The sequence below is a fragment of the Grus americana genome, chromosome Z, assembly GCF_028858705.1.
Source record: "Grus americana isolate bGruAme1 chromosome Z, bGruAme1.mat, whole genome shotgun sequence".
Classification (NCBI taxonomy): domain Eukaryota; kingdom Metazoa; phylum Chordata; class Aves; order Gruiformes; family Gruidae; genus Grus; species Grus americana.
Genome location: NC_072891.1, coordinates 16,879,818 through 16,907,421, shown reverse-complemented (window position 1 = coordinate 16,907,421; position 27,604 = coordinate 16,879,818). Strand labels below are relative to the sequence as shown.

Here is a 27,604-nt window from a genome sequence, read left to right as displayed (position 1 = left end):
TATTTGAAACTGTAAGTATTTTAATTTTTCAGACTCCATTTCACGTAAAACCATCTCCATCTTGCACTCAGCTCTCTGAATTTGTCCCTAAGGGTTCTTAACATCTCTTGCAGACCATGATGTTTGCAGCTGTTGTTGTACTCTCAGGAAAATAAAGCCATGTAGAGCCACAAAAAGAAATGTAACCAAAAATATGTCAGCCATTTTTAAATCACAATTCAACAGTTCTTGAAAGAGAGCTTTTTCATACAAATCCCTCTTATTCATGAGCTGGACCTGGTTTTCAATTCAGTTTTCATGTATTTTACAACAGATAAGTAAAGAACAGACTTCACCTTCCTTTAAGGTTCACTGTATATTGTCACTGAATTCCAAGTACTGTGCTGTCCTAACTTCCATTGTCTGGCTAGGGTTCAGTGCAGTGAACTATGCTTGGATGACCTGTTGTAAATCATTAACAAGAACTTGCTTGTACAGGTATTTCTGGTGAGAAGCCTTTAAAGTCACCTGGAATGAACTGCTGTGGATTCAGCTGATGAATCATTGTCCTCCACATCTCCCAAGGACAGTTATTGGGTATGAAGATTTAATGGGAATTATATGTATTGCTGATGATACTTCTGAAGTTACGATTATGGTTACACCCTCTTTAAGACCTGATCTGTTAATGTAAAGAGAAATGTCTGAATACAGAAAAATCAGAGGTTCTCTTTAACTTTCTTCGTATTCATTGGTCTAGATCCTTAATCACTTTAATTATACATTGACTCAGTGCACTGTACTGGAAAGCCTAAAGCTGCCTGCTGAATTGCTGGTGCAACAGCATCATTCCTGTAGAAAGAGGGATCACTGATGACTGTATGGGATATGGCATCCATATAGGAGGTCTGTACAGATACCCTGCTTTAGGCATTGCATGATTATATTTGCATCTTCTTGATTTACTGTCCTCAATGCCAGGAGCCTAAGCAGAATAACACCAAACTGAAGGAATTTTCAGTTTTCTTCTGTAGATAACAGGACTGCCAAGTATTACTAAATACAAAAATACAGATGATATTGTACAGGTATGATCTTCTTAACCACCTCTTGGATATCATCAGGTAATTTGTCCATCCATCAAATTATAAGAGAACCATTGGGTTTAGGCCCACTGAGGTGACATGTGGAACTTGCAGACTGATAGAATTACTGCAGAATAAATGCAGAAAGTAAACAGAGCCAATAAGGAACTCAGAATACATGTAGATATTCAGCAACTAGGCTCAGTTTGCATTTGTAATCTGTGCAATGATTATGACTTAGGATATGTCTGACGAAAAAAAGATTTTCCTTGCTAATTACAGTGTGCTACAGATAGGTTCAAGTAGAGAAAAATACTTCATTATTATAATGGCATTTCCTAGCAGTCAAACAAAACATTTATCTACAAGATCAGAGCTCCTTTCAGTCTCATTTTGTTTTCAAGTAGACATTTGCATGTATCAGCTATTCCTTCATTCACTGAAACAATCTCCAGGCCTGTATCGGAGGATGTCAGCTTTTGTTGCTTCCTCTGAAATCTGAGAAGTATACAACTGGTTATCTTACGATGCTCTGGATCTCACATGACAGGAGCACAAGACCAATATTGCACCACTATCCTTCTTTCTGGAGTTACTTTAACTAATAAACTTGTGGTTCTAATTATATTGCTGAATTTACTTTACTTGAATAGATCTTCTCAGCCTTCACTTAAATTACCCTTTATTTATAGCATTTAACCAAGAGTTTAAGGCCTCATAAACAAACAGAAATTTGTTTACGTAAGCATTAAGTAAACCTCAACACCCTGGTTTTGTTGCAATTTATTCCACTATAAAGTATGAGTAACTCCACTGACTTGACACAGTTACACCATTATAAAATGAGAAGACGTGAGAGGAATCAGTAGAGACTTATGATCTGCCAGTGAACTTTGAATTCCCTGTTCGTGACATCCTCCAGTCACAAAAGCAAAACAGACACTGAAGTCCTAAGGTCTCATGATAGAATTTGTGCTGGATCCATGTTCTGCCCCTGTCCTTTCATTATTTGCATGTTACAGATCACTATAGTAGACTTTACCAGAATATAATTACTGACAGCTTCATAATTCCATGTCCATTTGAGATTTTTTTAAAGAAATTTATATGTTACCAGTCTAGATAACAGAAATAAGAAACATAAGTTAATTTCCAAAGACACTGATATTTCTGCGGTTTGATGCTTTGAAAAGTTTGAAACATGTAAAAAAAAAGGGGATTATGTTTATGTTCTATAAGAAGGTAGGGGCTGCAATTTCCACCAGGACCATTATTCCCTCTCAAATAAGAAAGAGAGTAGAAACAAGATAATAATTATAAAAATTATTGTTTGAAACTGAAGCCTTGTCGAAATCAGAGTGCATAACTGCCTCCTGCAGTGAGATTGGAACACACTCAACAACTAAAGAAAATACTTGCAGTGGAAAGCAAAATTAAGATTTTAGACAATTATTTCTTTAGAAACTATGGACAAAGGGCAACAGGAGCCTACAAATTAAATAGGGATTAATATAAGAAATGGAATAGTCAGACTTTTAGACTGTAAGTTGAGCGCAATTATTAACATCTTTATTCTACTGTTTGTAAAAAAATGTGGAAGTGGGGTTTTTTTGCACTCAGAAAGGGTAATGCTTCAGACTGAAGTTTAAACATACTTAGGGCTTATACATTTCTAAAATGACTGAATTAGATCTATCTAAAACCACAGCCAACATTATAATATTCCCTACCACTTGCTTTAAGACAGAGGAACTTTATTCCTCAATAAATCTTGAAGCAAATGATCTCAGTTAAGGTGAATGTTGTAAAGCAAGATGCTTATGGCTTATCACTATGAATGTAGTTAAGCTCTCCTTAATATTATAAAGGTTATAATAAATTTAATGTAATAATATAACAAATAGTATTTATTGGCACAGTGATAATTGCTAACCACAACTGCTTCTCATCTTTCTGTAAGGGAACTGAGGGTCTGCAGGTGTCTCTGCATACTATATGGGAGGAAATACTAATTTTTCAGTAGTGACCACTGTACATTTCCATCCTCAAGCTACCATAGCAAAGTAGATGTTTTATAAGTTAGCTGCTTCAGCTCAGTTTACTCTGTCTGGACCCTTTATTCTTCAGTACTTGTGAGCTGCTAGTCTCAGCAGCACTCACTGGTATTAAATGTAGATCATAGGCTCAGCACTTGTTAATCAAGCCTCAGGCACATCCCTCTCTACAAAGCTGAAAAAGAAATGGAAATGGAATATTGCTCTTTGTTTGATAGTACCTCCACCTGTGTTGCAATAACTGGCAAGAGACCAACTGTCTCTGTCTACTGAGCTGCATTTTATTCCTCTCCCTCTTAACAGATCTGTAGCTGCTTCATTTCTTTTCGGCTGCTTCAGTGCTCATTTAGGAATTGACAGATATGATGCACACCAAATACTTACTTCCAGACAATCTTGCAGGGCTTTAGTAGCACTGAAAATCAACACCCTATCCTGAGGCAGGAGGCCCAGCAAATAATCTATCGTTTGGAATAGCAAAAGACATCATCACAGTTATGAGGTCTTGGTCCCAACCTGGCAAAGAATACAAGGAAATATTTCCCTAACAATCTAAGGAATGTGACTACATTCCACCTTCTAAAAAAATTCAGTTCCGGTCTGATGTCTGTCTGTTTTCTGCATTGTGTCCTCCAAAATTATTGAATAAAACTTCAGATCTTTGTCCTTCTTTCCATCAACTTGAGCATAGGACTTCTACAGTATAAACCCCAGGGCTGGCAGTTCCATTTCTCACACCCAGCCAGAAGCATAAAGCTCATCTGTGCAGGAGACCAAGTCTCAGGCCATAGAACTAAGCAATATACATCTCACCACCTTAAACTCTGAGGGCACACCAAGTTTTTAAATATTTATTTCTCCATAAACACACATAACATGTATATTGAAGGAAATCAGACTCAAGAAAACTGCTGTCGAAATAAAACACACCATGCATAAACAATTCTCTCACTGAGGAAAGAGAGTAAAGAAACAGTTTAACCTGAATGTCCACAGATATGTCAGTGATGGTGTTAAGAAAACATAGCAGAGTAATACAGAGTTAAGTGGCTATTGCCAGATGGTAGAACTTCATGGCTTTCATATAGCTACAGAGATTTAAATGGCTGAAGATCTGCACTCTAGCCTTTACAGAAGTTCATAAACTGGCAGGTTCTACTGAAGTAAGTTTTAAAGCCAAGTGATGTAATCGAGAGCAGCTGGGCAAAAGGAGCTCTGTACTGCGCATGCCGTCAGACAGGGTACACCATTCTCTAAGGCAAATATCAGATAAAGCATATGAGACAAAAACTTGTTAGCTCAGCATTTTTATAAACAGGGAAGTACCTTCCCCCTCTCGCTGTGGTTACCACTGTGTTCAGACAATAATGATTCTTTGGCCCACCCTCCTCGTCTGACTGTACCACTACCTCCAGCCAAGTGGGGTGACTGACAAACTGCATAACCTGGTATTCAAAGTCATTATATGAAAAATACCTTGCCATTCTGCATGATACATGGTTTCCACTTGGAATTAGTTAATGGAGAAATATTTTGGCTACTTTTGCTAAAGGGGTTTGCTTTGCTTGCAAGGTCGTTCAGAATGAGCTCCCTGAACTTTGAACCGTATCTGCGAAGTGAGATAAACAAGAGCTGTATAAATACCACAGCCCTTTTCCCCACACTGTTTTCTTCTGCAGTGGAGTTAAGCAGAGCTGCCAAGGAGGAGGGGAGGAGGGAAGGGTAAGTATGCTGGTTTTGCTATGAGAGAGCTTCATGACTTAAGATTTGGCAGAGTGTCTGCTTGTTTCTTTGGCTGAAAAGGCTGACTGTGGAAATTTCCATTGGAAACCAACTAGAAAGTTGAAATGTGAGGAGAAGTATAATTCAGAACATAGCTCTTCTCTAGGTCACAGGGCGAAACAGCTGTTGCTGGGTGCTGTATGCCAGTGCTGCAGAAGGCGATAAAGGCATAGAAGGATCTCAAGATATCACAGGAGTTTCATGTGGTTATAATAAGTATAAAGGTGGGCAGCTGTCCAAATGCATGGAAAGAGTAAAAAACTGGCCCTGTTGATATCGATTGAACCACAGTTTAATCTTCAAAGTACTGTACCTAAAATGCTTTTGGTAGAGCTGCAGGAAAGAAACAGACAAATTTCACAAATGATGTTGGCTTTGCAGCAGCTCGCTCTTGTTTTAAAAGATCAATTATTAAAATGGTGTTTTTAGACTATGACAAGATTGATGAAATGTGTGTTGTTTATCAGAAGCTAGTGTTTGCAAAACATTCTGTGTTTACTCTCAGACTGACACCAAAGATGAAATTATACAATTCCACAACCTAGGACGTGTTGAGGAGCAGTTTTATGATTTTATATATTTCTCTATAATGTGTGTTTTCTGAGCATATTAAGCCAAAATTATTATGTTAATGGAATACAAAGAAAAGATAATTACAGAATTTCTCATATGCTTTCATTTTCATAAACATGAAATGGACAAAGTGTGAGTAGGAGATTTTGTAAGATCTGAGGAATCCTGAAACTCAGTTTTCATTTCCTGTTTTTGCAAAATTGTTTCTAGTGCTAGTGTTCTTATGAGATTTTCTCAATGGGATCCAAATACTACAGACTGACTTGTAGAAATCTCTGTCTTTTTTTACTTATTATTTCTGCCAGGTTCTGTAATACTTGCTGTGAACCAAACTACACTCCTGGTGCAAGTACTTCTAAGTCAGTGGAATTACTCTGGAATCTGGAGTGAACTGGCCTAGATTCTTACTGGTGTAAACTGGCTCAGCATAACTGATTTCAAAACACAAGAAATGAGGCCACTTTAAAATCACTGAAATGTTAAAAACAGTCAAGAAGAAATTACAAAGAGAAAGAAACAACATAGCCTGATTCATAGCATTAAAAGAAAATCCAGTTATTCTGAACACTTACTTTTCAGCTGTTTACATACAATAAAAAAACCACCACCCATTTATTATAGGGGAACTCCACTGCAAAATGAAAGAAATATGATCAAGCAATAAACACAGTAGCTCAAATTTAGTCTTAGAGCTGTTTTTTAAACTGAATGGAGCCAATATGCTGCTGTGTTTTTTTATGGGAATTTCAGAGTCTGAACTTTGTTTAGGCATGTATCTCATTTTGTTTATTTTCTCTCTTTTCAGATAAAGCCCAGCTATGTGGGCAGGGCTGGGGCTAGTTCTGGCTCTCTGTCTCCTCCCAGGAGGAGGGACAGAGATCCAGAATTGCAAGGAGCCCCCAGAATGGCGTATTGGGGAGGAGAACCCGATGCTGAACGCTAGGGGCTCAGTCACGGTGGTGGCTCTCCTCCAAGCTAGCTGATACTTGTGCCTGCTGCAGGCTTCCAGGTAAGCGTAACTCTCCCTCTTCCATTTTTTATTAAAACATGGCTGGCCAATTTTTTAATGCTATCTGAGGATAATACCTGTGCCTAGCTACTGATGCACTCAGTCAAGTCTAGCTTCCTCAAATGCCGCTATCCCAGCTGGCATGTGGGACCTGCTGACCAGGTTAACTCTCAGCAGGAACGTTCTGTGCCAGTGGCTCAGATTCATTATCTCTTGACTTAGTCCTGACAGATCATCTTCTCCACATTGTATTTACAACATAGAAGTGTGATCAACTGGACATTAATGGCACCCAATAGAAACAGTTCCTTAAGCCTGTGCTTCAGTTAGCAACAGATGATTAATGTAGCAAAGATGCCGAAGCTAAGAAACATTGTATTTCTTTGCCATGGTTAGAACACCTGAAACAGAGATCTGTGATCGCTTGTTTCTTATGTAATATGTGTGGGCGAAAAGGCAAATCAAAAGGTGTGCTTTCCCAGCCCCTGTTCAGAGGTCCTAGATATAAAAAAATTTCCAGAAGGTAAAGACTGGCCTTTTGAAAGATAGACTAAGCATTCAAGGGAATCATCAGTGTTATATTTTCATATGAGACCTGGGATGTTGGTGCTCTGGTTTTTAGAACCTACTTCTGTGCAAATAATTAGGTATCATGACAGTAACAGCAGCTAGAAACTAATTTTGAGCTGACTGAAACAGGAATTGCATAGAGCCCTTATCTTGGATTCATTTAGTGATTGAGAAATCATTCTGGTTTAAAAATTCATAGTATCAGTTTCAAAGCTTGATTTTAATCACTGTAATAACATCTTAGTTTCCCCTCAAGGCTGCATAACTTCATATTATAATAGTCTTTGCAAGCTTTTTAAGAACTAGATTTGAAAAAGTGGTGGTAAATCTCTGTCTCCATCAAAGTCAAAAGTGGTCTTTGTGGTTGGCTTTCAAGGTAGTTGGATTTGATTCTGTATGTTTTAGAAAGGTTTTAAAGAATCTTTCAAGCTCTAGAGTATTTCCTGAAGCTGAAAAAAATAAACGAATTTTCTAGACCAATTCAATAGGAAGGATACAAATTAAAAGGGAACCCACCCCCCACCCCCCCACTCCCCCCATTGTACAGCAAAAAAGCAGCTTTCTGTTTACAGAGCAAAGAAAGACTTTTGGGCTGGGATGCCAAAGGAAAGACTAATAACTGCCAGCCAGGTCATGCACATGTTCTATAGCCATCCTTTTGACCAGTTGCTGTAATACCCCTTTTCTGGCTATTATAGAAAACAGCCATGTCAAGATGAGTAGGACAGCTATCGGCCTTTTACTGCAGGTTTGCTTTCTTGATTATTCATCTTCCTGCTGTATTTATGGTATGCATTCTTTAACCAATTCTATAACCAAACCCTCGGCATTTAAATAAAGACAACAGATAAACTAACAGTGTTAGACCATGAAGAGCGTGAAAGAACTGAAATACAAATAACACTGAATTCCATGTGAAAACAGATGTCTGCATACTACTTAGAAGGACAGGAACCATGGCATATTAGCTATTGTAGAGTCTGCTTTGGCGGCAGTAGATAGTCATGGCAAATGGCAAGAGTGTTTTAATAGTGTTAGATTGTTGCCATTAAAACTGGGAGAAAATAACATTCACTGTAATAAAAGCAAGATGGAGCATATTAACTTTTGTCGAATGTGGCAAATCTTACAGTTCTCTGATGATTTATGGTCTTGCTTCTTCACATTCTCCCCTAGATTGGAGGACCTGCGAGTGAAATTAGAGAATAAAGGACTCTTCAATATCTCATATGTGGTTGTCAACCATCAGGGAACTTATTCCCAGAAGAAATTTCACCTATTGAAAGAAAGAGTTTCAGAATATATTACTGTCTACCAGCAAGATGAACAGCAAGATGATGTCTGGACTACCTTAAATGGAAACAAAGATGACTTTCTCATCTATGACAGGTCTGTGTTTAGAGGGGAACACAGGAGAATATTTGCATGTATTTGGAGTAATGCTTTGTAAACCTCTATATTTAATTGATTTCCAAAAACCCTGATTACCTCACAACAAAGACATCATAATCAACTTCTAAGATGCACTAAGTAAAGCACTTATACTTTTACTGGAAAAAGGAAGCTACAAAAGAAATGTCTTCTTTCGCTTAAGTAACTTTGGGATAAAAAATGTTTTCTTTATAATCACTGTGTATTTAGATTAATATAACTGAGTGTAGAATTTGATAGCATGATTCTGGTCTTAAACTGTTTTTATTCTCAGACAACTTCATTACCTCCCATGAAAACTTTTTGACCAGAGATGTTGAAAATGTCATGTAGCCATATGGAAAAATTAGTCTTTAGGTGAAACTTAAAACTTGCAAAGGAAACATCTTTTTGATCATTGGAATCTGGGACATGTATCTTTTGGCAGAACCACTAATAACTCTTTAATTGAAATCCTGATTCTTCAGTTTTGATGTAATGGAAATTATTCGATAAGTCCTGCACTTCTAACATGTCCATCCTAATTACTGTTATGTTACTGTAACAAACATTCTCAGTTTATACTGAAGCATAATTAAGTCTAATAAAGAATTAGAATGTTACTTAACTTTTTTTTAGTAATGTGATGAAATTGCATGAATTAGCTAAATTAGGTTTGTGGGTTGAAACTAGCACTGGAATGATCTTTAGAAAGTGATTTCATGTTATAGCAGCAAATGTGCCTAAGTATGGAAGGTTGCTGTCATATGACAGACAAGAGAACAAAGCTGTATGTAGTCTGTGGAAGGGCCCCAAAGCTGATGCCTGGCCCACGGCATTTGAAAGGCTGAACGGTTTTGTGCTGTTGACACATAGGATACACCCACACCATGAATTGGTTTGTCACTAGTTTGGCCATGATCCATTATGGTTCTAGGAATGTATGTCTTTATTGTGCTGTTATTGGCAACAAAACCTTTGCCTGTGGCTGGTCCTAGGCGCACACTGCAGACGTGTAGGGAGCGGAGGCTGGAGGATTGCATGTTGACATTGCAGGTGGGGTACTTCACAAGGGCCCCTTGTACACAAGTTCTACATGTACTCCAGCTTCCTGAAATGTACCATTTGTGTAGTCAGCTGCATACCAGAACACTCAAGTACAGATATGGGGCAAATAGGCACCATAAGAATCCTCTCATGCACACTAAATCAGTAATGCAGATGTACCGCAATGCACATTCCAATCAAAATACGTTATGTTGCATAAAAGCATTCTTTGTAAGGATACAACATCCATGTGGCAATTTGTACTACTATGCAAACAGCTCTCCTCATTAGCAAGATAAGTTTGCAGTGAGGGTACCTTTGCCTGTCTAAATACCACCAAACTAGAGGCTTCTGCCAGTAGAGTTATTGCATCAGCCAGAAATCATGCTTCACACTACTGACTGATGCAAACGTTTGTAAGGCAGGTACTGATTTTGCCTGTAAACTCCCTAGACAGAAACACTCTCCTTGGGACTGTACAGTGTGGGTAGATGGACATGAATAATGTATAATAAGAAGAGACATTTAATTTTAGGTACACATTATATGTGTATGTAACCACAAAGTTCTTTCTCTCCTTAGGTGCGGCCGTCTAGTATATCATCTGGGTCTGCCCTATTCCTTCTTGTCTTTCCAATACGTAGAAGAATCTATTAAGATTGCATACTGTGAAAATAAGTGTGGAAACTGCTCTTACACGGTATTTTCTTGTTTCGTTATACATATATATGTATCTACTAGTGTCGTGGTTTAACCCCAGCCAGCAGCTCAGCCCCACACAGCAGCTCGCTCACTCCCCCCACCGGTGGGATGGGGGAGAGACTCGTAAGAGTAAGAATGAGAAAACTCGTGGGTTGAGATAAAGACGGTTTAACAGGTAAAGCAAAAGCAGTGCATGCAGGCAAACCAAAACAAGGCATTCATTCACCATGGGCAGGCGGGTGTTCAGCCATCTCCAGGAAAGCAGGGCTCCATCACGCCTAATGGCGACTTGGGAAGACAAACGCCATCCGACTCCGAATGTGTCCCCCTGCCTCCTTCCTCTCCCCCCAGCCCCTAATATGCTGAGCATGATGCCATATGCTATGGAATATCCCTTTGGTCAGTTGGGGTCAGCTGTCCCGGCTGTGTCCCCTCCCAACTCCTTAGGCACCCCCTGCCCACTTGCTGGTGAGAAGCAGCAAAGGCCTTGGCTCTGTGTAAGCACTGCTGAGCAGTAACGAAAACATCTCTGTGTTATCAACACTGTTTTCCGCACAAATCCAGAACAGAGCCACATACTAGCTACATACCAGCTACTGTGAAGAAAACTAACTCTATCCCAGCCTAAGCCAGCACAACTAGGAAAGGAAACTGGATTTGATTGGTACTTAAAAAGAAAGTATTTCAGTATGATTAATGCAAAAAGACATGATTTAGAATTTACACATTTCATCTGTCTTGACAGAGAGCTTTTAAACATGTTTCAAAGTGAATTAGATCTATTTATAATAGACTGATTATCTGAATTCCTGCCCTTGATAGAAATGCAAATTATTTTCAGAAATCTACATGCAATCTAATTCTGTTTCTGGAGTTACATACAGCTAGTGAGCAATTAGCTACTCTAGTTTTTGAGGACGGGTAGGTACTTAAACAGTAATTTTTTTTTAAAAACCTGGGAATCAAATCTGAGGTGGTTTGAGTTACTATTCATTTTAGTTTACATTTAAGCACAATATACAAAAGTTACTTTTCAAAAGTGATAATATAAGGTGACAAATTATTGTTACCATTATAAAAGAAGGGTAGTTTTGTTTTATATATAGCTAAAGGTCAGAACTACTTTAAGGATTATCAAGAACTGTACATACCTAGTTGTGAAAGTTCAATGAGAAGAATCATTTTCGATCCCGTCATACAGGTTTCCAGCTAAGTGTAGGCCTCAGGCAGGTCAGATGTGGGATCCTAGAAAAAGAGTACTTATTAGCAATTACTTGAATTATAATTCCCAAAAGTTTACATTAAGAGCCCAGTCCAGTTATCAGTGGTGTTGTAAAACACGGTTCTTTTTGATACATTCATATCTTTCCTCAGCAAAGTAGCACAAATAATTAAAAATTGGGTTTCAAGATCTGCAAAAATGTTAAGATAATTAATATTTTACAACTAGTTTAATTAAATATAATGCCTTGTATTTAATGCAAGCTTCTGTTTTGCAGGAACCTGATATTGATGTTATATGTGAAAACATCACTAAAAAAACAGATGAAAAGCTATCAGAGATAGAACCCAAACCAACGGGTCAACATTCACATCACCACAGTCTGCACAGACATAGACACCACCACCACCACCACCACCACCGTGAGGGTGGTCGTCATTCCAAAAATGAGAACCATCAGACTCCTTCCGAAACTCAAAGACATCATCCTCACAGCGGTCAGCATCATAGAGTTTTTGGCCATAACAGACATGATCACACAGGTAGTCATGAACAGGTAGACACTGCTCCTCCAGGAGAAAGTGTGGAAATCACACAAGATAGAAAGCTATGAAAAAAAGGGAAAAACAGCTGTAAAAACCAGTTAACTTGAAATTGGCAGACAGCATCAGACTCAACTTCTAGTAGCTGATGCTGTCATTGTCGACACCTTTTGTTTGAAGAGCTAGGAAATTCTGTCACTTGACAGTGTCGTGGAGCACTTCCAAATTCTTGCAGGTGACATGGCCAGCTGTTAGCAGAGGACATCACTGAATCTTGACAGTGACGTCTGCTCACTGCTGCCTGACAGTCACCAGCAGCAGGAACAAGTGAAGCTAGTGACACCTGAGAGTGACAGGAAAAGGCAAGAAACTGAGCCTGAAAAACAAACTAAGCACCTTAAAAATGCAAAGGAATCCTACTACCTAAATTCATATAGTTACGAGAGTGGAAAAATTAACAGATTAAGTGTTTTTATTGTCCTCAATTAAAAATTATACTAAGACAGGTGTATAGAGGTGAAATATTGCAAAGAAGTAGACTTTAGAGCAGAGCTCTTAAGATTATACAATACCTGTCAAATTCCATCAGTCAAAAGCTTCATAATTTAAAGGAATTTAATCAACCCGCAGTTTGTTTTTCAGTTACACTGAGAAGGTGTCTGCATTCTCGATTAAGTTGTCTGTCTTCTTTCTCTTCTAACATTCTGCTTGCATTTGTGAGGACAGGAGCATAAACTATGACCTAGGGGCTCCTTTCTGATGTTTTGCAATCAAGAATAGAAGATAACTGAAACAGATATTTTAATCATTTTTTATTAAGAAGATGGGACATATTCAAAAGGTTGTTTTGGTTTTGGGTTTTTTTTTTTGTAACCTAGGAATAACAATTATGTACAAGAAAAGCTTATTCTTAAGCAACGTGCCAAAATAACTATTTTTCTCAAATGTAAGATACAAGCAGCAATTGCATTATTTTAAAGTAACAGATTGATGTGCTTAACTTTTGTGGCTTACATACAGTATCAAGGTCTATTATACATAGTACTACAGCTTATAAAATTCACTAAATCAGTAAGATTGTGCCTAAAGTGAGAAGCAGTGTTAACACCTCTTCATACAGAATCAGTATCGGTATCAAAAAAGAGGGAGGGGCAGAACAAATTTAATCTTGGTTTAATGTTTATCTTTGTTTGTAACAGTGCTGAATTTGATAAATCTGTATTGATTAGTAAGGTAACATACCACTTAAACTTGTATAACTTCTCTGTAGCTTATCATTTCTAACCTTTCATTAACTGAATTGAAGTAAAAATATGGTTCGAAGGGTTCCTGGGTGAAGAAGAGAAATTTCAAGAAAGGAAAACGGCTTTGAAGTGTACACCATAATTAATGATGGTTTAATAGGGAAATTATTACTCCTACAAAACCTGAATCTTTTTATTGTGAATACTGATTAGCAAGAAAGTAGTCCTGAATATACACAGAATGCATGCCTCTGGAATATTTGACAAGAATGTTTTCAATAAAAAATATTCAGTATTTCTTCATATTTTGTTTTTACTTTCAGGTACACAGTTTGAAATATACTGTTTCTGTTTCTCATTGTAGGTACTACTGAAATACTTCATGTTATTTACTCAAAATTGCTTCCGTTTGAAGTGCAGGTTTTGGCCTTTATTGAGACGTTGCTCTAAGTCTCTTATGGTGTTTTGGAGAATTTCAATCTCCTTGTTTTTCTCCTCCTGGAGATGCTGCAGCTTCTGTAAAAATGCAAGCAAAGGCTTTGTTGGTAAATACCACATAGGATTACATAACAATACAATATGCTGTTACTGAGAAATATTCTAATAAGAATATTTTTCTCAGTATGTTGTATCACAAAATTACAAAGATGACTTGCCCAGAATCCTATTTTTGTGACATCCCAAAGTCCCAAGCCTACAAAAACAATAATGCATGTATATAATTTATATCACAGTCACTTAGGTCAGTTCTATCTTAAGTTCCCAGGTTAACAATTCTGCCCTAAAACCACTTCGCATGTGGGCTTTTGTTGTTGAACCCAAGCTATATCAACTTCTGTGCAAAGAGACATGAAATTAGTTGTCTAGAGGTGGGTGGGATGTGTGGGAGAGTGAGATGGACCTATAAGGCATGAAACTCCACCCCATCTCCCACCTCCCCTTCCCCCTAGTTTTGTTGCAGAACACACACAGTAAAACACCAGGGAACTGCTGTTTGAAATAGGCTGTAACAGTATTTGGTATCTGCAGACTACAGGCTATTAAAGCACATACCCTTCGATAGATACTTTGTGGCAAGACAGAAGCATCTGAAAATGATTTTGTTGTTTTATTCTGAACTCTAGCTAATTTAGCATTGAACTGAAAGAATCAGGAAAAGACACATTAAGAACCCAACAGGAAAAAAAAGTATTTTAAATAACACGAGTATAATTTTCACTTTTTTAAAAATGTATTTTGTACCTGAAAGTAGTACTAGCAAGCTTATCTAATATTTAATCCTAGGATACTGAAGCTACTTATGTTAAAAAGAGTGCAATTACAAGTTATGTTTCTTTAAAAAATGCCTCAAAATATTGCAAAAGTACATAGCACAAATATTATAATCCAAATACATTTAGACAAGACAACTACTAAAAAAAATTTGAAGGTTCCACAGCTATGTATCTGCAGGAGGAAAAAATGCAGGGGATGTTAAAAGCCTCTGAAAGCATCACCCTTCCCTGATGTTCCAAGGATAACTCAGCCCAAACACTTTCACACCTAATTTCTTTTTTAATAGATGAAAAGTGTGAAGTATTTCCTTAATTTTTCCTGTAATGAGAGTGGCTTAAAACCTGAGCTATGAAATACGCGTTGAATTCTGTGACTTGCATCTCTGCAGGACTGAAGACTTTAAGGTCTTCAAAGTTTATAAAAAAATATATCTTCCCAGCATTCAGAGATTAAAAAGAATAAAAATAAAAACAATGTTTATTTTTTAATAGCTAAAAAACTAGCAAAAATTTCAAAATAATTTAAAATAAGAACACAGCAAATTCAGTCTCCCTATAGAGTGGCTAGAACTTGATTCCTGAGCAGAAGCAACTCGGATACCATCATGGAAGGGAGCACATGCCACTCATGTTTGTAAAGACAATAGTTGTTTAAGTTTCCTAGATTCTATCATACTACTTTGTTAAGTACTAATTAATATTTTTCACTACGCAGTCCCTTCTAAGTTTACCCAATGCCCAACTGATCTTCAACTCAGCTTTGCAAGGCATACCTCTATCTGCAGTTTAATTATTTCATTCTGTTTTTCTTCATTTTGAATTTTCAGCTGTCTAGTTAGCTCTAATATTTCCAGTTCTTTTTTCTCTCTCTGTTCTCTATACTCCACTTCTTTTATTTCAACTAGTAACACAGTAACACCAAATATGATGATTATAGAAAACGTTTAGATGGAAAAATAACATAATTTCCTAAATATTAAAAGTTTTTTGAAAAGCAGGTCAATATTTCACAGGAAAACAATTTCATTCAAGCCAAAAATGTACTTTAAAACTATGTGTAAACCACCCTGTCCCATCCCAGTAAGATGGAGTTTCTTTAAACCAACATCATATTTTACAAAGAGTTTGACTTTTTTCAGGTAAGTGGATGACCAAAAAGTCCTACTCTTCAAGGCTATGCCAGCAATGAAAAAACTTAAGATTGAAACCAGCTTTTTCTCATTGCAGTATTATTTATTTGTGAAAAGAATGCCCTGCTCTCTAGAACATAGCTGGAACACTCTAACAGCAGTCTAGCTTATAGTTCAATGCAATTTTACAATCAACACTTAACCCAAAATTTCGTTCCTTCAGATTTTTAGGTCCAAGTTCCCAGTGTCTGTTCTACCTGTTTGGAATTTCTGCTCATCCTCTGTTGCTGTACTATTGCCTCATTGCCACTTTCTACTCTCTTGAGCAAAGATAAAACTCAATTAAACACTGTCCACTTCTAGCTTTCATATGCTTCCACTAAGAAGTGGAACTTGTACATATCCAAAATGAGGTATAGCTCCTACAGGTTACAGTGTGTTTTACCCAGTGCTATAGCATTCAGTCTTCAAAGAACTTACATTTTTTTCTTATATCGCAATTCATCTGTGCTATTTCTAATTTGTGGTCTTCCTCTTTGTTTCTAATTTCTACCATAAGTTTCTCAATCTGATCTTTATATTCCTGTGAATGTAAAAATCTTCATAAAAATCTTGCTTTTACTCTTCTGCAAAGCATAACATTAATGTAAAAATATACAGTACTCTATAATTCAGTACTTGTTTTACCCTTGATCTAGTAAATTCAAAATGCCCAATTACTTCTTACACAATGTGGCTGAAATCCACAGATGAAAAATGTAACAGATTTCATTGTACTACAGCTATCAGATAATATAAAATAAGAAATTTTATTTATTAGGAGAACAGGCAAATGAAGAGGTAATATTCTTTCCCCCAATCCAGGATCTGATACAATGCTGCAGTTAGTTAGGTGACTACAGTTTTACTTTTGTGAATTTTTGACTGTAAGATTGTATAATAAGACTCACATTTATAGTATGAATTTTGTTAGCATTGCTTATACTAAAGATTCTGCAACTTCATACTGGCAGCAGTAGAAACATCAGTGATAGCAGCAGTAGTGATGCTGGTGGCACTGATACTCAAGTGAAGAGTTTGAGCATGCCTATTGTAAGTTTGTTCCAATAACTACTCCACAATATTATCAAGGGATTGACTGTAGCTGCCTTCTGACAAGGTAGGTAGCCATTCACCAGAGCAATGCTTGGAGGCACAAAGGCAGTTACTGCTTGGTGGTAATAGTATATAGGGGCATAGTCAGGTAAGTGCCTTCAGAACAACACTAGGAAGTTCCACCATGCCCATACATGTATATAATGTATAGAATCATAGTTTTCTCATGCCTTTCAGAAGGCATTACTTATTTTATTCTCAAACTGTCTATTGGTATAAAAAATTTATTTTAACTCACAGTTAGTACAAACACAGGCAAAGAAAATCATCAGTGAGATTCCTAATCCTACACAGGTAACAGATCTGCAATCTTAGCACAGAGAACTAATGCAACTTGTGACCAGCCCTGCTGGTGTTACCACCTTTCCAAAAATGAGTGGCATACATAAAAAGTAGAGAGACGGTAAATGGAATTTATTATGAGACACAGATAAAAAGCAGACACTTATTATCTTTGTAGCATTTACTCCCAAAGAAACTACAGACAAAATTCAGACAGTTCTGGATTCTCTGGCAGTACAGCAGACATCATGAATATCAAAACCATATTCCCACACAAAAAATATATTTAATGCAAGGGATTAGATTTTAGAATGTAAAGTTGAATTTAAAGCTAAATACAGCTAAGAAAAAATAAGTGCATCTTAGATTGAGCCAGAGTTCTCAGCACTTAGTAGTTTTGATCTCTTAGTCCCTCTAACACATTCTTATATCGATACTGTCATGAGAACAACTCTTCTCATGGGTATCAGTAGCAAACCCAATATAAAGATATATGAAGTGCTACAACAGATATAAAAGATTATTCCTGTACCTAAAGAATGATCATTTGTGACGTACCTGTTCACAAGCCTTTAATTTCTCTTCCAAGATGTGAACAGTACCCTTCAGTCTATCATTTTCATCTACGTAAATAAAAAACTATATGATACACTAAAAAGTACATTTTGATGGTATTATTAGCATGAAAGCAGAATAAGGAGATGACTTTCATTTTTTGACTTGTCTGAACTTTAACTTTTTTTTTATTATTAAAAGTCACTCTGAGTACTAAAAGCAGCCATACACTTCCAATTTTTAGAGGTTTATTAATATTTATGCTAATATGCCTTGAACAGACAGTGGGTATAAAATTAACTACAAAGTCTACAGCTAAATGGTGGTATAAAGATATAGCAAATATGTATATATTTTATTTTAAAATAGCAATGAGTAATTTTCAAGTATTTATGGATAACAGCTAAATTTTAACAATATTACATTGAGGATTAAGACTCTTTGTTTTAACAAAGTGATAAAAATATGCATAAATGCTTTAGATTACAGTCCAAAAGTAATAGATTACAGTCCAAAAGATGAAGGATACTTTCTTACCTTTTCTAAAATTGCCTGTGCTATGCTGAAATAAATTTAAAGCCCAACTATTGATTAAAAGAAACCTCACTGAGGCAGAACTTCTTTTACATGTGGATTCTAAGTAGGATAATAGCAATAGACATTTATTAAGCATATAGATGACCAAAATCTGCACAGGATTGATTTTAGATATGTATTTTTTCCTTTCTGTTTGGCTGCCGGTGAGTTTCTCTCTCTGAAAGAACTAGTAAATATAAACAAAAAAATGTAAATGCCTGCTTATTTTAAATACAATACGGTATATATAGGAACATTTTTGCTTTTACCTTTCACATGACACTGGTTTTCAATAGCTTGTGTTAGACCCTTTATCACATTCTGTAGAGTAGTACATTCTACAAGAAGTAAAAAAATCCAGTGTTTTTGAAAAATTTCTTCACCGTTTTAATTTTCTTTTGTTTATAAACTTTTCTGAAATATTTTATAATCATCTTGATTAAATATTAATCTGTCTTCTTACTGACTATACAAATAACTCAGGTAATTATTACTGGTTAATTTTATCTTTTGGTTTGATGATAGAATAAAAACTATTCCATCAAGAAATATGAACAATTTCATCAAACTATTATATTTTTGTTTCTAGCCAGAAAATAAGGATGTTATTGTTCTCTGGGCAATAATGGAAATTTTTCATATCAGCATTCCAGCAATTTGATGTACTTAATGAAATTGAAGCTTACTTTCCTGACAGCATTTTTACCAAGATTCTTTTTTAACAAGACCAACTTTATCCACTCATTGAACTCTCTCCCCCCACTTTTTAGTGTATATTAACATTCATCTTGTAGCTCAGCATAAACTTGGAGAGATTCAGAATATCCTACTATATCCCCATTATTTAACTTTCAACAAAATAATTATGTGTGTGTATGTATATGCAACTTGTTATCAGTTTACATGCTTATATTTCATAATGTTTTTTTAATTGTGTTTTTAATATTGAACACCATATGGACGGCCTGTAATATCACATTTGGTTTTCATTAAATACTATTTTATCCCGTATGTTCCTTGTAACCTTATCAGTAAAGTTACAAAACATTCAAAGACTGGGAAGACTGGGGACACTAAAACTGAGGTTGCTTTACTCTTAAAACCTTTCTTTCTATTTCCAGAGTACCACTGCATTTTTTAAGTGACTTCTAATTTCTGCAACAGATAAAGTACATTAAATAACAGTTACTCATCTCAGAGGACCAAAACTCTGTTGAAAATTGTAGATCATATAATTAAAGACTACATTACAAATAATGGACTCAGGGAGATAAATTAAGATCCCAGGTCAGATTCAGTTTTCCACTCTATCTTTTTGACCTTTATTCTTCCACCAAGTCTGCTTTTCATGAACCGAGTATGTTAACCAGCTACATCCTCCCGTTCCACGCTTCCCAGAAAACAGTAGAGGGAGCACGAACAGCACAGAAACATTGCCTGCCCTCAGTTCCTGTACCGGATCAGAAGCATTTGTGGAAAAAGACTATTTAAAATTGGAAGCATTGGGTTAGCATGCCCATTTGTACCAACTAGTTCTACTACAAATTTTCTCCCATTTGAAAATGTATGGTAGTAAACCCAAATGCTTGTAATTCATGCAAAAATTGGAAAAACATCTATGCATTTGAATAAACAATAGGACAGTAGGTAGCCTTACAATGAATCACAGCTACTTAAGTGCAAGCCATTCTTTTGTTCAGTCCCAAGGAAATTTGATTATCTTTCTTATATTTAAAGCATGCATCTTGGTAAATCCTTTATGTAATTACATTGTAACTGGAAAAAAATACTGGGAACCCACAAGTTTTGCTTGCCTACATTAAGAAAAAAAAAAAAAATCAAAATTTTGCTAAATGGTTGCAGCTTTGTGGATGACTGGCATTGCATCTGTTATGGATTCTGTGTAGTTCCTTTCCTGTAAAGGATACTCCCTACATGGGAAGACTGAACAGCCTAAGTGCTCTTTTTCCATGTTTAATATCTATAATTTATTGCAGTTTCTTCCATCTGCAATTACAATCAAAGCTATTGGCTTTTTTAACAGGGCAATTAACATCAACCACTTTTTCCTTTAACACATTGGAAACACTAAGTCAACAAGTATGCAATCCTGAAGATGCTATGAAAATACAGCATTCAATACATCTGTCCCACCTTGGTTACTTGGAAGCATTATCTACTGCTACAAAGCAATTCCTACAAGAAATATTTAAAGACAGTGAAGTAATTATTTGCAAAAAAATAAAACAAAGCACTAATTAATTCAAAATAGAGCCACCTTAAGTGTTCCGTAGATGATAATGTGATTGCTTTCTTTTTAAAAACTATATTAGATTTTAGTTCAGAATTGTAGCCTCCACCACAAAAGTCCATTTAGTCACCACAGAAAACATTTAGGAGCAGAAAACAAGAATGCCATACTTGCCATACTTGTGTCTGTCTTAAATGGATCTGCAATGATGTATTCTAAACAAAAACTCTGGTCCTGAATCTCACCTTTGTTTAGAACTATCAAGACAAAACACAGCTCAATTATGACCTTTCAGAACATGTATACACTAGTCCAGTTGCTCATCTTTTCCCACCTTATCTTTGGTTCAAGTGTTTTCAGTCTCCCCTCTCCCTTGAATTTTATAAATTTTCTTTCTTCCTTTGCATTTCCTTCAGAATTCCCAGTTTTCTTTTACCTTAAACAGCTCTAGAGGGAGACTTCTGGCAATCGATGATATCCAGGAGCCCTCAGGTTCTCACTTATACTTGTTGGAGATTTCTTGGAGCATGAAATGCTATTCCTCTTTCTGTTTCTCATACTGACAAAGAGTTCTTCAGCCAAGATAAAGTTCCACTTCCTCCACCCTACCACCACTAGTAGCCACAAACCCTTCAGGGTAGGCAGAACAACAGCCTTCCCTTCCATAGTGCTCCTTCTCTCTGCTCCTCTACTGTAAGCAGCATGTTTATTTGGAATTATATGTGAATCATTCACCAGCATGTGGTCTCTCATGTTTTTTCCTTAGCTGTTCTGTGAATTGTTTTGTTGTCCACTGCTAAGCCTTACATTCTAAGGCTGAGTTGTTTACCTATCCTGTAAATTCACTTGCCCTTGTGATGAATTTGTAATAGGATGAACTTGAGAATGCTCTTCACCTTCAGCATGTACATACATTAAGACTGTGTGTTGACATTGTTCATCAAGAAATTAATGCAGCTGTCCAAACGCAGCAATTTTGTTGCCTTTGGACCAAGTCTTCAAATTATACTTTCAGGAAATGTGGCCAAGCTGGATTCTGGGAAGCAGCTTAGGACATAAGGCTATAAGAAATCTTCTTTTCCAAGCCACAGCTGGCAATATCCCTATATAAAAGCCATTCTTATAACTACAATATGTTGGAATAACTGTTGTCAGAGTAAGAATGGAAGTATCAATACTACATTTCGTCCCTTATATCTTTTCCAGTTCTGCACAGGATCCCTCTATAACTCCACCAATAATAAAGAGTGGGTTTTTTAACATCACAGTGCTTTGACTTTCAAAAAGGTTTTACAAAGAATCAAACTATTAGATGCAACACTTTTAGCGCTCTGATTCTGAATACACAGTGTACTATTAATTCCTTCTGAAGGGTCAGTGTTGCAGGTGAATTTGATAAAGGTGCAAAGACCATTTCTATACATTTCAAAAAGAAAAAAGCAAAATGCTTTAGAAATATTATATACTTACTATAATTTATAATCACTACACCAACCATAATCTCCTTTTGAAATGCATTTAATGTTACAGTCACTGCTGATCTCCAGTAACATGGTAACTGTTTACCTGAAGATTCTTCTGACAGCATCTGCTTCAGATTATGGCAATTTGCTGCCCAAGATAGTTTGTGAAACTGTGCTGTCTGATCACTATTAATGAATACAGTTCAAAAATATAAACTTATAAGCACTTCATGCCATGATAGTTGAAGTGTTTACCTTATTGGTAAGCACGTTAACCTAACAGAACAGCCATGATAACTGTTTGAAATACATCCTATCACTTTGGCATCTCTCATTTACCTTTTACTTCCTTATCATTAAGTAGCTTTCAAAAACACCTCTTAGATGTCCCATATTATTCCAAGTTCCTACTTTTCACTTTTTTCGTTACTGCTACAAACAGCTCTGCAATCTCTCTTACTTATTGACCAGAATCCTTAGCTTCCAGCAATTCTGCCTCCTATCCATATCCGTACTAATTTGTACAACTACTATGACTTCAATATTATTGAGATTTGTTTTTTCCTGACTAACCCTGCTGCTCAAACTTTAGTTCATATTTCATGCTGATTGCTCTGGTATTTTTACTTGGACTTCTGCTATCCACATTTTTTTCCCGCCATATGTTTCAAAACAGCTCCATAGGTCATCCTCTTCAGTTATATCAGCATAACTATTTCTTCAAATAATTTCACTCTTATCAAAGTGAGGCACTATTACTTACAAAGCTCAAATCTCTCTTCTGACTTTTGTCTATTTTCAGTCCATTCTACTTCCACAGTCCTCATTGCAGTCATCCCAGCTGCTCCAGTTTCCTGTTTTGTCTCTTCTACTTTTTCTGCTATCTTTTATCCCATTGGTTTTATGGTAAGATTAATTTCTTATTTTTCCTTCCCCTTTTTAAAATCTATTTGTATAAACCCCGTCCTCTCCATTCTTGTAAATAGTGAAGCCTGTTGATCTGTTTCTGAATGACTGTCTTGCATTGTCTTTTGTGCTTAACAGAGAAACAAAAGGCTCTAATGAGTCAGACCAAAGTTCCATATAGTTCACTATCCTACTTCACAATACCCAGTAGAAGATACATCAGGAAAGAAGAAAAAAAGCTGGATAAACACTACCCTTAATATATCTTCTTAGCTTCCAAAACACAAGACCTGAGTGAGAGGTATTGTATTTGTGTTTAACAAATGTGTTAATTTTGTTACATGATCTTTTCTAATCTTTTTTGACTAATCTATATTTCTGTTATCCACAAGCTTCTATGGAATTGATTTAACAACTTTATTTTGTAATGTATGGAAAAGTTCCTCCTTTTGCTTGCTTTAAATAATTCAACAAGTTCGATTTCTGTCTAGTTCTCTTATTATATTAAATGGTGAATATTCATTCCCTAGTCACTTTCCCTATGTCATTCATAATTTTACAGCTATGAGTGATATCAGCTCTATTCTTTCTCTTCAGGCTGAAAAGTTTCCAGTCAACTTACATCTTTCTTCAGATGTTCCAAGATTGTGATCAAATCTGTAAGGGTGCCAAGTGCATTCTCCCCCACCCATCTTCTGGGTGTTTGGCTGTGCTCAAGGACAACTTAGAGTACAGCTGGTGACCTTGAGAAAAGCTGTTTGAATAAAGCTGGAAGACTCCTCAGAAATGGTTGCCCCTCCTTCCCTTTGGAGCTGCTTTTAAGTTGAGGCTTTTGCTCTTGGCCTACCTTGAGCTACACTGCAGCTGTGTTGCAGTCACATACTATGTATATCCAGACCCTGATCATGACCTAGGAAGAGACTTCCTGGCTTGATTTCAGACCTGCCTCATCACTACAGACCTGCTAGTGATCCCTAGACCATGCCTGGCCCTTGTTATCGTTTCTGGACCTGATCCTGACTCAACCTCCTATCTTGACCTTGAACCTGCGCCATCATTATGTATTTGTTTGGTAACGTGGACTTTTGGCTGACCCTGGCAGCCCTCACTGGGCCAGCCCTGTATGGGTACAGTGGGAGTGAGCCTTGACTGGTGAAGCCCCTGCCTCTGTGGGCCTTGTTACACAATTGGGTCCTGATTCCCTGTCCCTTGCTCCTCCCTGACAATACCAAGCCTTGCCACCTTCTCTGTTATCTTTCCTACTTCTTGTATGTCTGTTTTGAAACGTGCAGACCAGAATGTTACATGAAAATCACAGAGACATGATGTTTGCTTCTTTATTTCTTCCATAATCCTATCACATGCTTATCACTGTGTTTGCTTCTTTGACCACTGATATCTTCAGAGAATTGTCCAGCAGGATACCAAGATCTCTTTCCTGAGAAGTAGCCAACTACAGCCAACCACTGTTGACATAAAATGCGTGCCATGTGCACTGCTACTGGTTTTCATCCTTCCTTTTTATCACTTGCCATTCTGTATCATGAGATTCCTGGTATAGTTGCATAGATTAGCATCATTAAGCAAACTTAACTCACTCAATAGCCTTAACAATTCATTTCTGATTATGCTAAATTATTTAAGTACCACTGAAGATCTAAGTGAAACCAACTGCCACTGTCACTCCAGTGTGAAACTAAGCTTATTCCTACCTTTCTTCCTCACTTTTAGCAAGTTGACTTGTCAGAGACCAAAATTCTACAAAAAGGTGCACCTTTCAGCAACTCTACAAACTACAGAAGAGTAAGCAGCAAGGTTACCTTGGAGGACCAGTCCCACCAGTGTGCGTGCCATCTCCAAATACAGGCAAGCTTTGACACTTCAGAATGCAGCAAAATATGCATTCAAGAATACATCTGGCTCACTTCTCATTGGGCAAAATGTTTCTGGTGACCAGGTGAAACATATCATTTGTCATATTGATCCTAATGGAACAGCTCAGCTGGGGGCATGATAGCTGTTAGGGCTGACCTTACTATTCCCAAATGTTGACCCTGTTGTTCTACACAGACATCTGAGCTGCTTATGGATTAACAAAAGTCACAGGTTAGCACTTTAAGTAAAACTACCGATGTTAGTTTGCTTAAAAGTGCTGGCTTTGTAAACTGTGGCAGTTCACTAAAAGCTCAAGAGGCCTGTATGGATGGGAAAGGTAAACATTTGGACACAATAACATCATCAGCTGTATCAAAGTCATCTGAGCCTCTCTCTCTTTCCCTGCCAACACATTGTTTCCGTGGAAAAGGAGATAACACAAAAGAAAAAAGATGAAGAGGAAAAAATGAAAGAAAATACAAAAGGAAAGTTTTTCTTTCATAGGTACTGCATGCACTCAAAAATCTCTTAAAGTGGATGGATATTAACATCAAATGGAAAATAATTACTTTAATGCAGTTCTCAAGATATCTTTGTAGATTAAAGTTATCCGGTTTATGCAAATGAGATGGATTCTATTATATGAGCCCCTAATAAGCATTACTATTTTTCCCACAGTATTTTAGATCCTTTCTATTTTATTTTTGTATTTTATATGACTGAAAATAATGGAAATATTTCCTCAGAACTTCCTGAATATATGCAAAACCCACACCATTTGTTAAAAAATAACTTACCTTCTTTTACTGATTCCTCCTTTGACTGGCTTAATGTTAACAACCTGTTGCATTTTTCCAGCTGAAGAACCAGTATGTTATTTGCTTCATTAATTTCTGATATTTTCTAGAAAATTGGAAAAAACCCTGAAGTTACATTAATATATTTTAAGTTTTAAATTAATGTAAAATTTAACAATTTCACAACACTGCAGTCACAAACCTGTATCATTTGCCATTCTGGAAATTCCTTTATAGAGGAGAACAATGCTAAACTCAAGAGCTTGTGCTATTGTGAGTTTACTCCAATAGAACTAAGAATGCTGACATACTAGTTATGAACTGGTTTCTTCTAAATTCTGTAGTCCACAGTCTGGATCAATCCTCAGCAAGGTTCTTTTTATTGCTTTGCATACGAGGCTGTCAATGCCCTCGCTGAGCACCAACATGAGTAATGGGTGTGAATAAGAATTGGTATAGTATGGTTTTTTCCATAAGAAATGTTAAATTTATTTCAGGTGCCCCTTTTATATCATCTCTAGTATGGATTTACTGATAAGGAAACCACTAGAGAGCTGGCCAATGTGAGTCTAACAAGAAATACAGTACCGATTTTCCTCAGAAAATCAATCTTTTAGGAACTGACATATACATAAAATAAAGAGATCTCAATGCATATGGAATATAAGAACAGATGCTCCCGCAGCAGCAATGGCATTTTTCTAGAACAAAGAACAATTTCTGAAAGGATAGTCCAAGCAAAGCTGTGTAATACTGTTATCTCCAATGCCAGCTTCTGATACTTCCATGCTTCTCCTGAAAAGCCAAAATTGGCCTCTGCACCATTAAAACTCTAGCACAGAAACAAAGGCTTCTCAGACTCCACAGAAGTCACTCATATCACTCTGAGATACAGTCAATACAAACACTTTCCAAAGTTGGTATTACAAGGCATATTAATAAGAATAAGCTGATACCACTTCGAAGAAATTTTCACTTGAAAAGTTTGTTAAAATGTCACAAAATAGTTATAGATAGCAGTTTCAACATTTTTTACCTTCTTCACTTACTTTTTCTATCTCTGAGAAGTTATCTAAAAGTTTATCAAGGTTTACCACACTGATTTTCTTCATTGTTTGTTCATGGCTGTGATTCATTTATTGACGGACAATAAAATCCACTGATCACTGTATATATAAAAAGATAGATCTATGAATTCATGTATTTCTCATTTGTACTATGTTAAAAGATTTCATATGCACAAATGCCAGCAGCAAAAACAACACCTTATTTTTTTTTAAATTAAAACTATTTTTTCATGTGAAGCTAAACTTCAACCAACCTAAGATCTTGCATCTCTATGAAACACAATAAATGTCAGAGCACCCAAGCAAAATCTATCAAATGGTTAGGTTAAATAGTTGAATTGCAATTTTTTGCTGCAATTAAAAAATAAACCTGAATCCACTTCCATAGACACAATCATGCAATTTTACCTAAATATATTAGTGGTCTGCACATAGGATGTTTTTAAAATACATGACCAATTTCTCTTTAGATATGTTGCTAAACCAGACCGATCTTCCTGTCCTCGCTTTAAAGAATAGGAAATCCAATCAATTGAAACAATCACTCCTTCTCTACTGTGCACATTTTAGAAGCAACAGATGAAATTTCATTAAGTTTGATTAACTTCAAAAAAATGTTACTTAAGTAAATGAGATTTTACTAGGTACACAGTAATGCAGAATCTAGACCTTTTACCTGTGTAGATGCTCTAATACTTAACTGCTCAGGCTTTAAGTCACTTACTTACACATTTCCGTATAAATAATTTTCATTAATATCAGTGATAAGACACTGCAGCACATAAACCTTACCACATCAGTAAAATGACAGTATTTGGAAAAGCACCCATATAATTACAAATTATTAACACAGAATTTTTAGCAGAAATTCTACTTACAGAATCTTCAACACACATTTGCAAGATGGATCTGAAATACACAATATGAGTGCATCTAAAAATATTGAAACTATGTCTGAACATTAGGGTCCATGAAACAAAATTCCAATACCAGATAAACCATGTAATCATCAATTCTATGTGGTAATATATGAACCATCTTTTTACAAATAACA

At 36.4% G+C, this 27,604-nt stretch overlaps 2 protein-coding genes across 2 annotated transcripts; one reads left to right on the top strand and one right to left on the bottom strand.

Annotated features, from left to right (window-relative positions):
* The first annotated feature begins 4,788 nt into the window (after positions 1 to 4,788).
* SELENOP (selenoprotein P) lies at positions 4,789 to 13,522 on the top strand. Its single transcript, XM_054809654.1, has 5 exons — positions 4,789 to 4,840; positions 6,279 to 6,482; positions 8,229 to 8,441; positions 10,092 to 10,209; positions 11,711 to 13,522. The coding sequence occupies exons 2-5, from the start codon at positions 6,292 to 6,294 to the stop codon at positions 12,365 to 12,367; spliced, it is 1,179 nt and encodes a 392-aa protein (XP_054665629.1). The 5' UTR covers positions 4,789 to 4,840; positions 6,279 to 6,291; the 3' UTR covers positions 12,368 to 13,522.
* On the bottom strand, positions 13,503 to 26,619 carry CCDC152 (coiled-coil domain containing 152). Its single transcript, XM_054809655.1, has 8 exons — positions 26,533 to 26,619; positions 25,484 to 25,589; positions 18,461 to 18,529; positions 17,619 to 17,683; positions 16,104 to 16,206; positions 15,267 to 15,394; positions 14,273 to 14,359; positions 13,503 to 13,735 (listed from the first exon to the last, which is right to left on the bottom strand). The coding sequence occupies exons 1-8, from the start codon at positions 26,617 to 26,619 to the stop codon at positions 13,613 to 13,615; spliced, it is 768 nt and encodes a 255-aa protein (XP_054665630.1). The 3' UTR covers positions 13,503 to 13,612.
* Between the last annotated feature and the right edge of the window lie 985 nt (positions 26,620 to 27,604).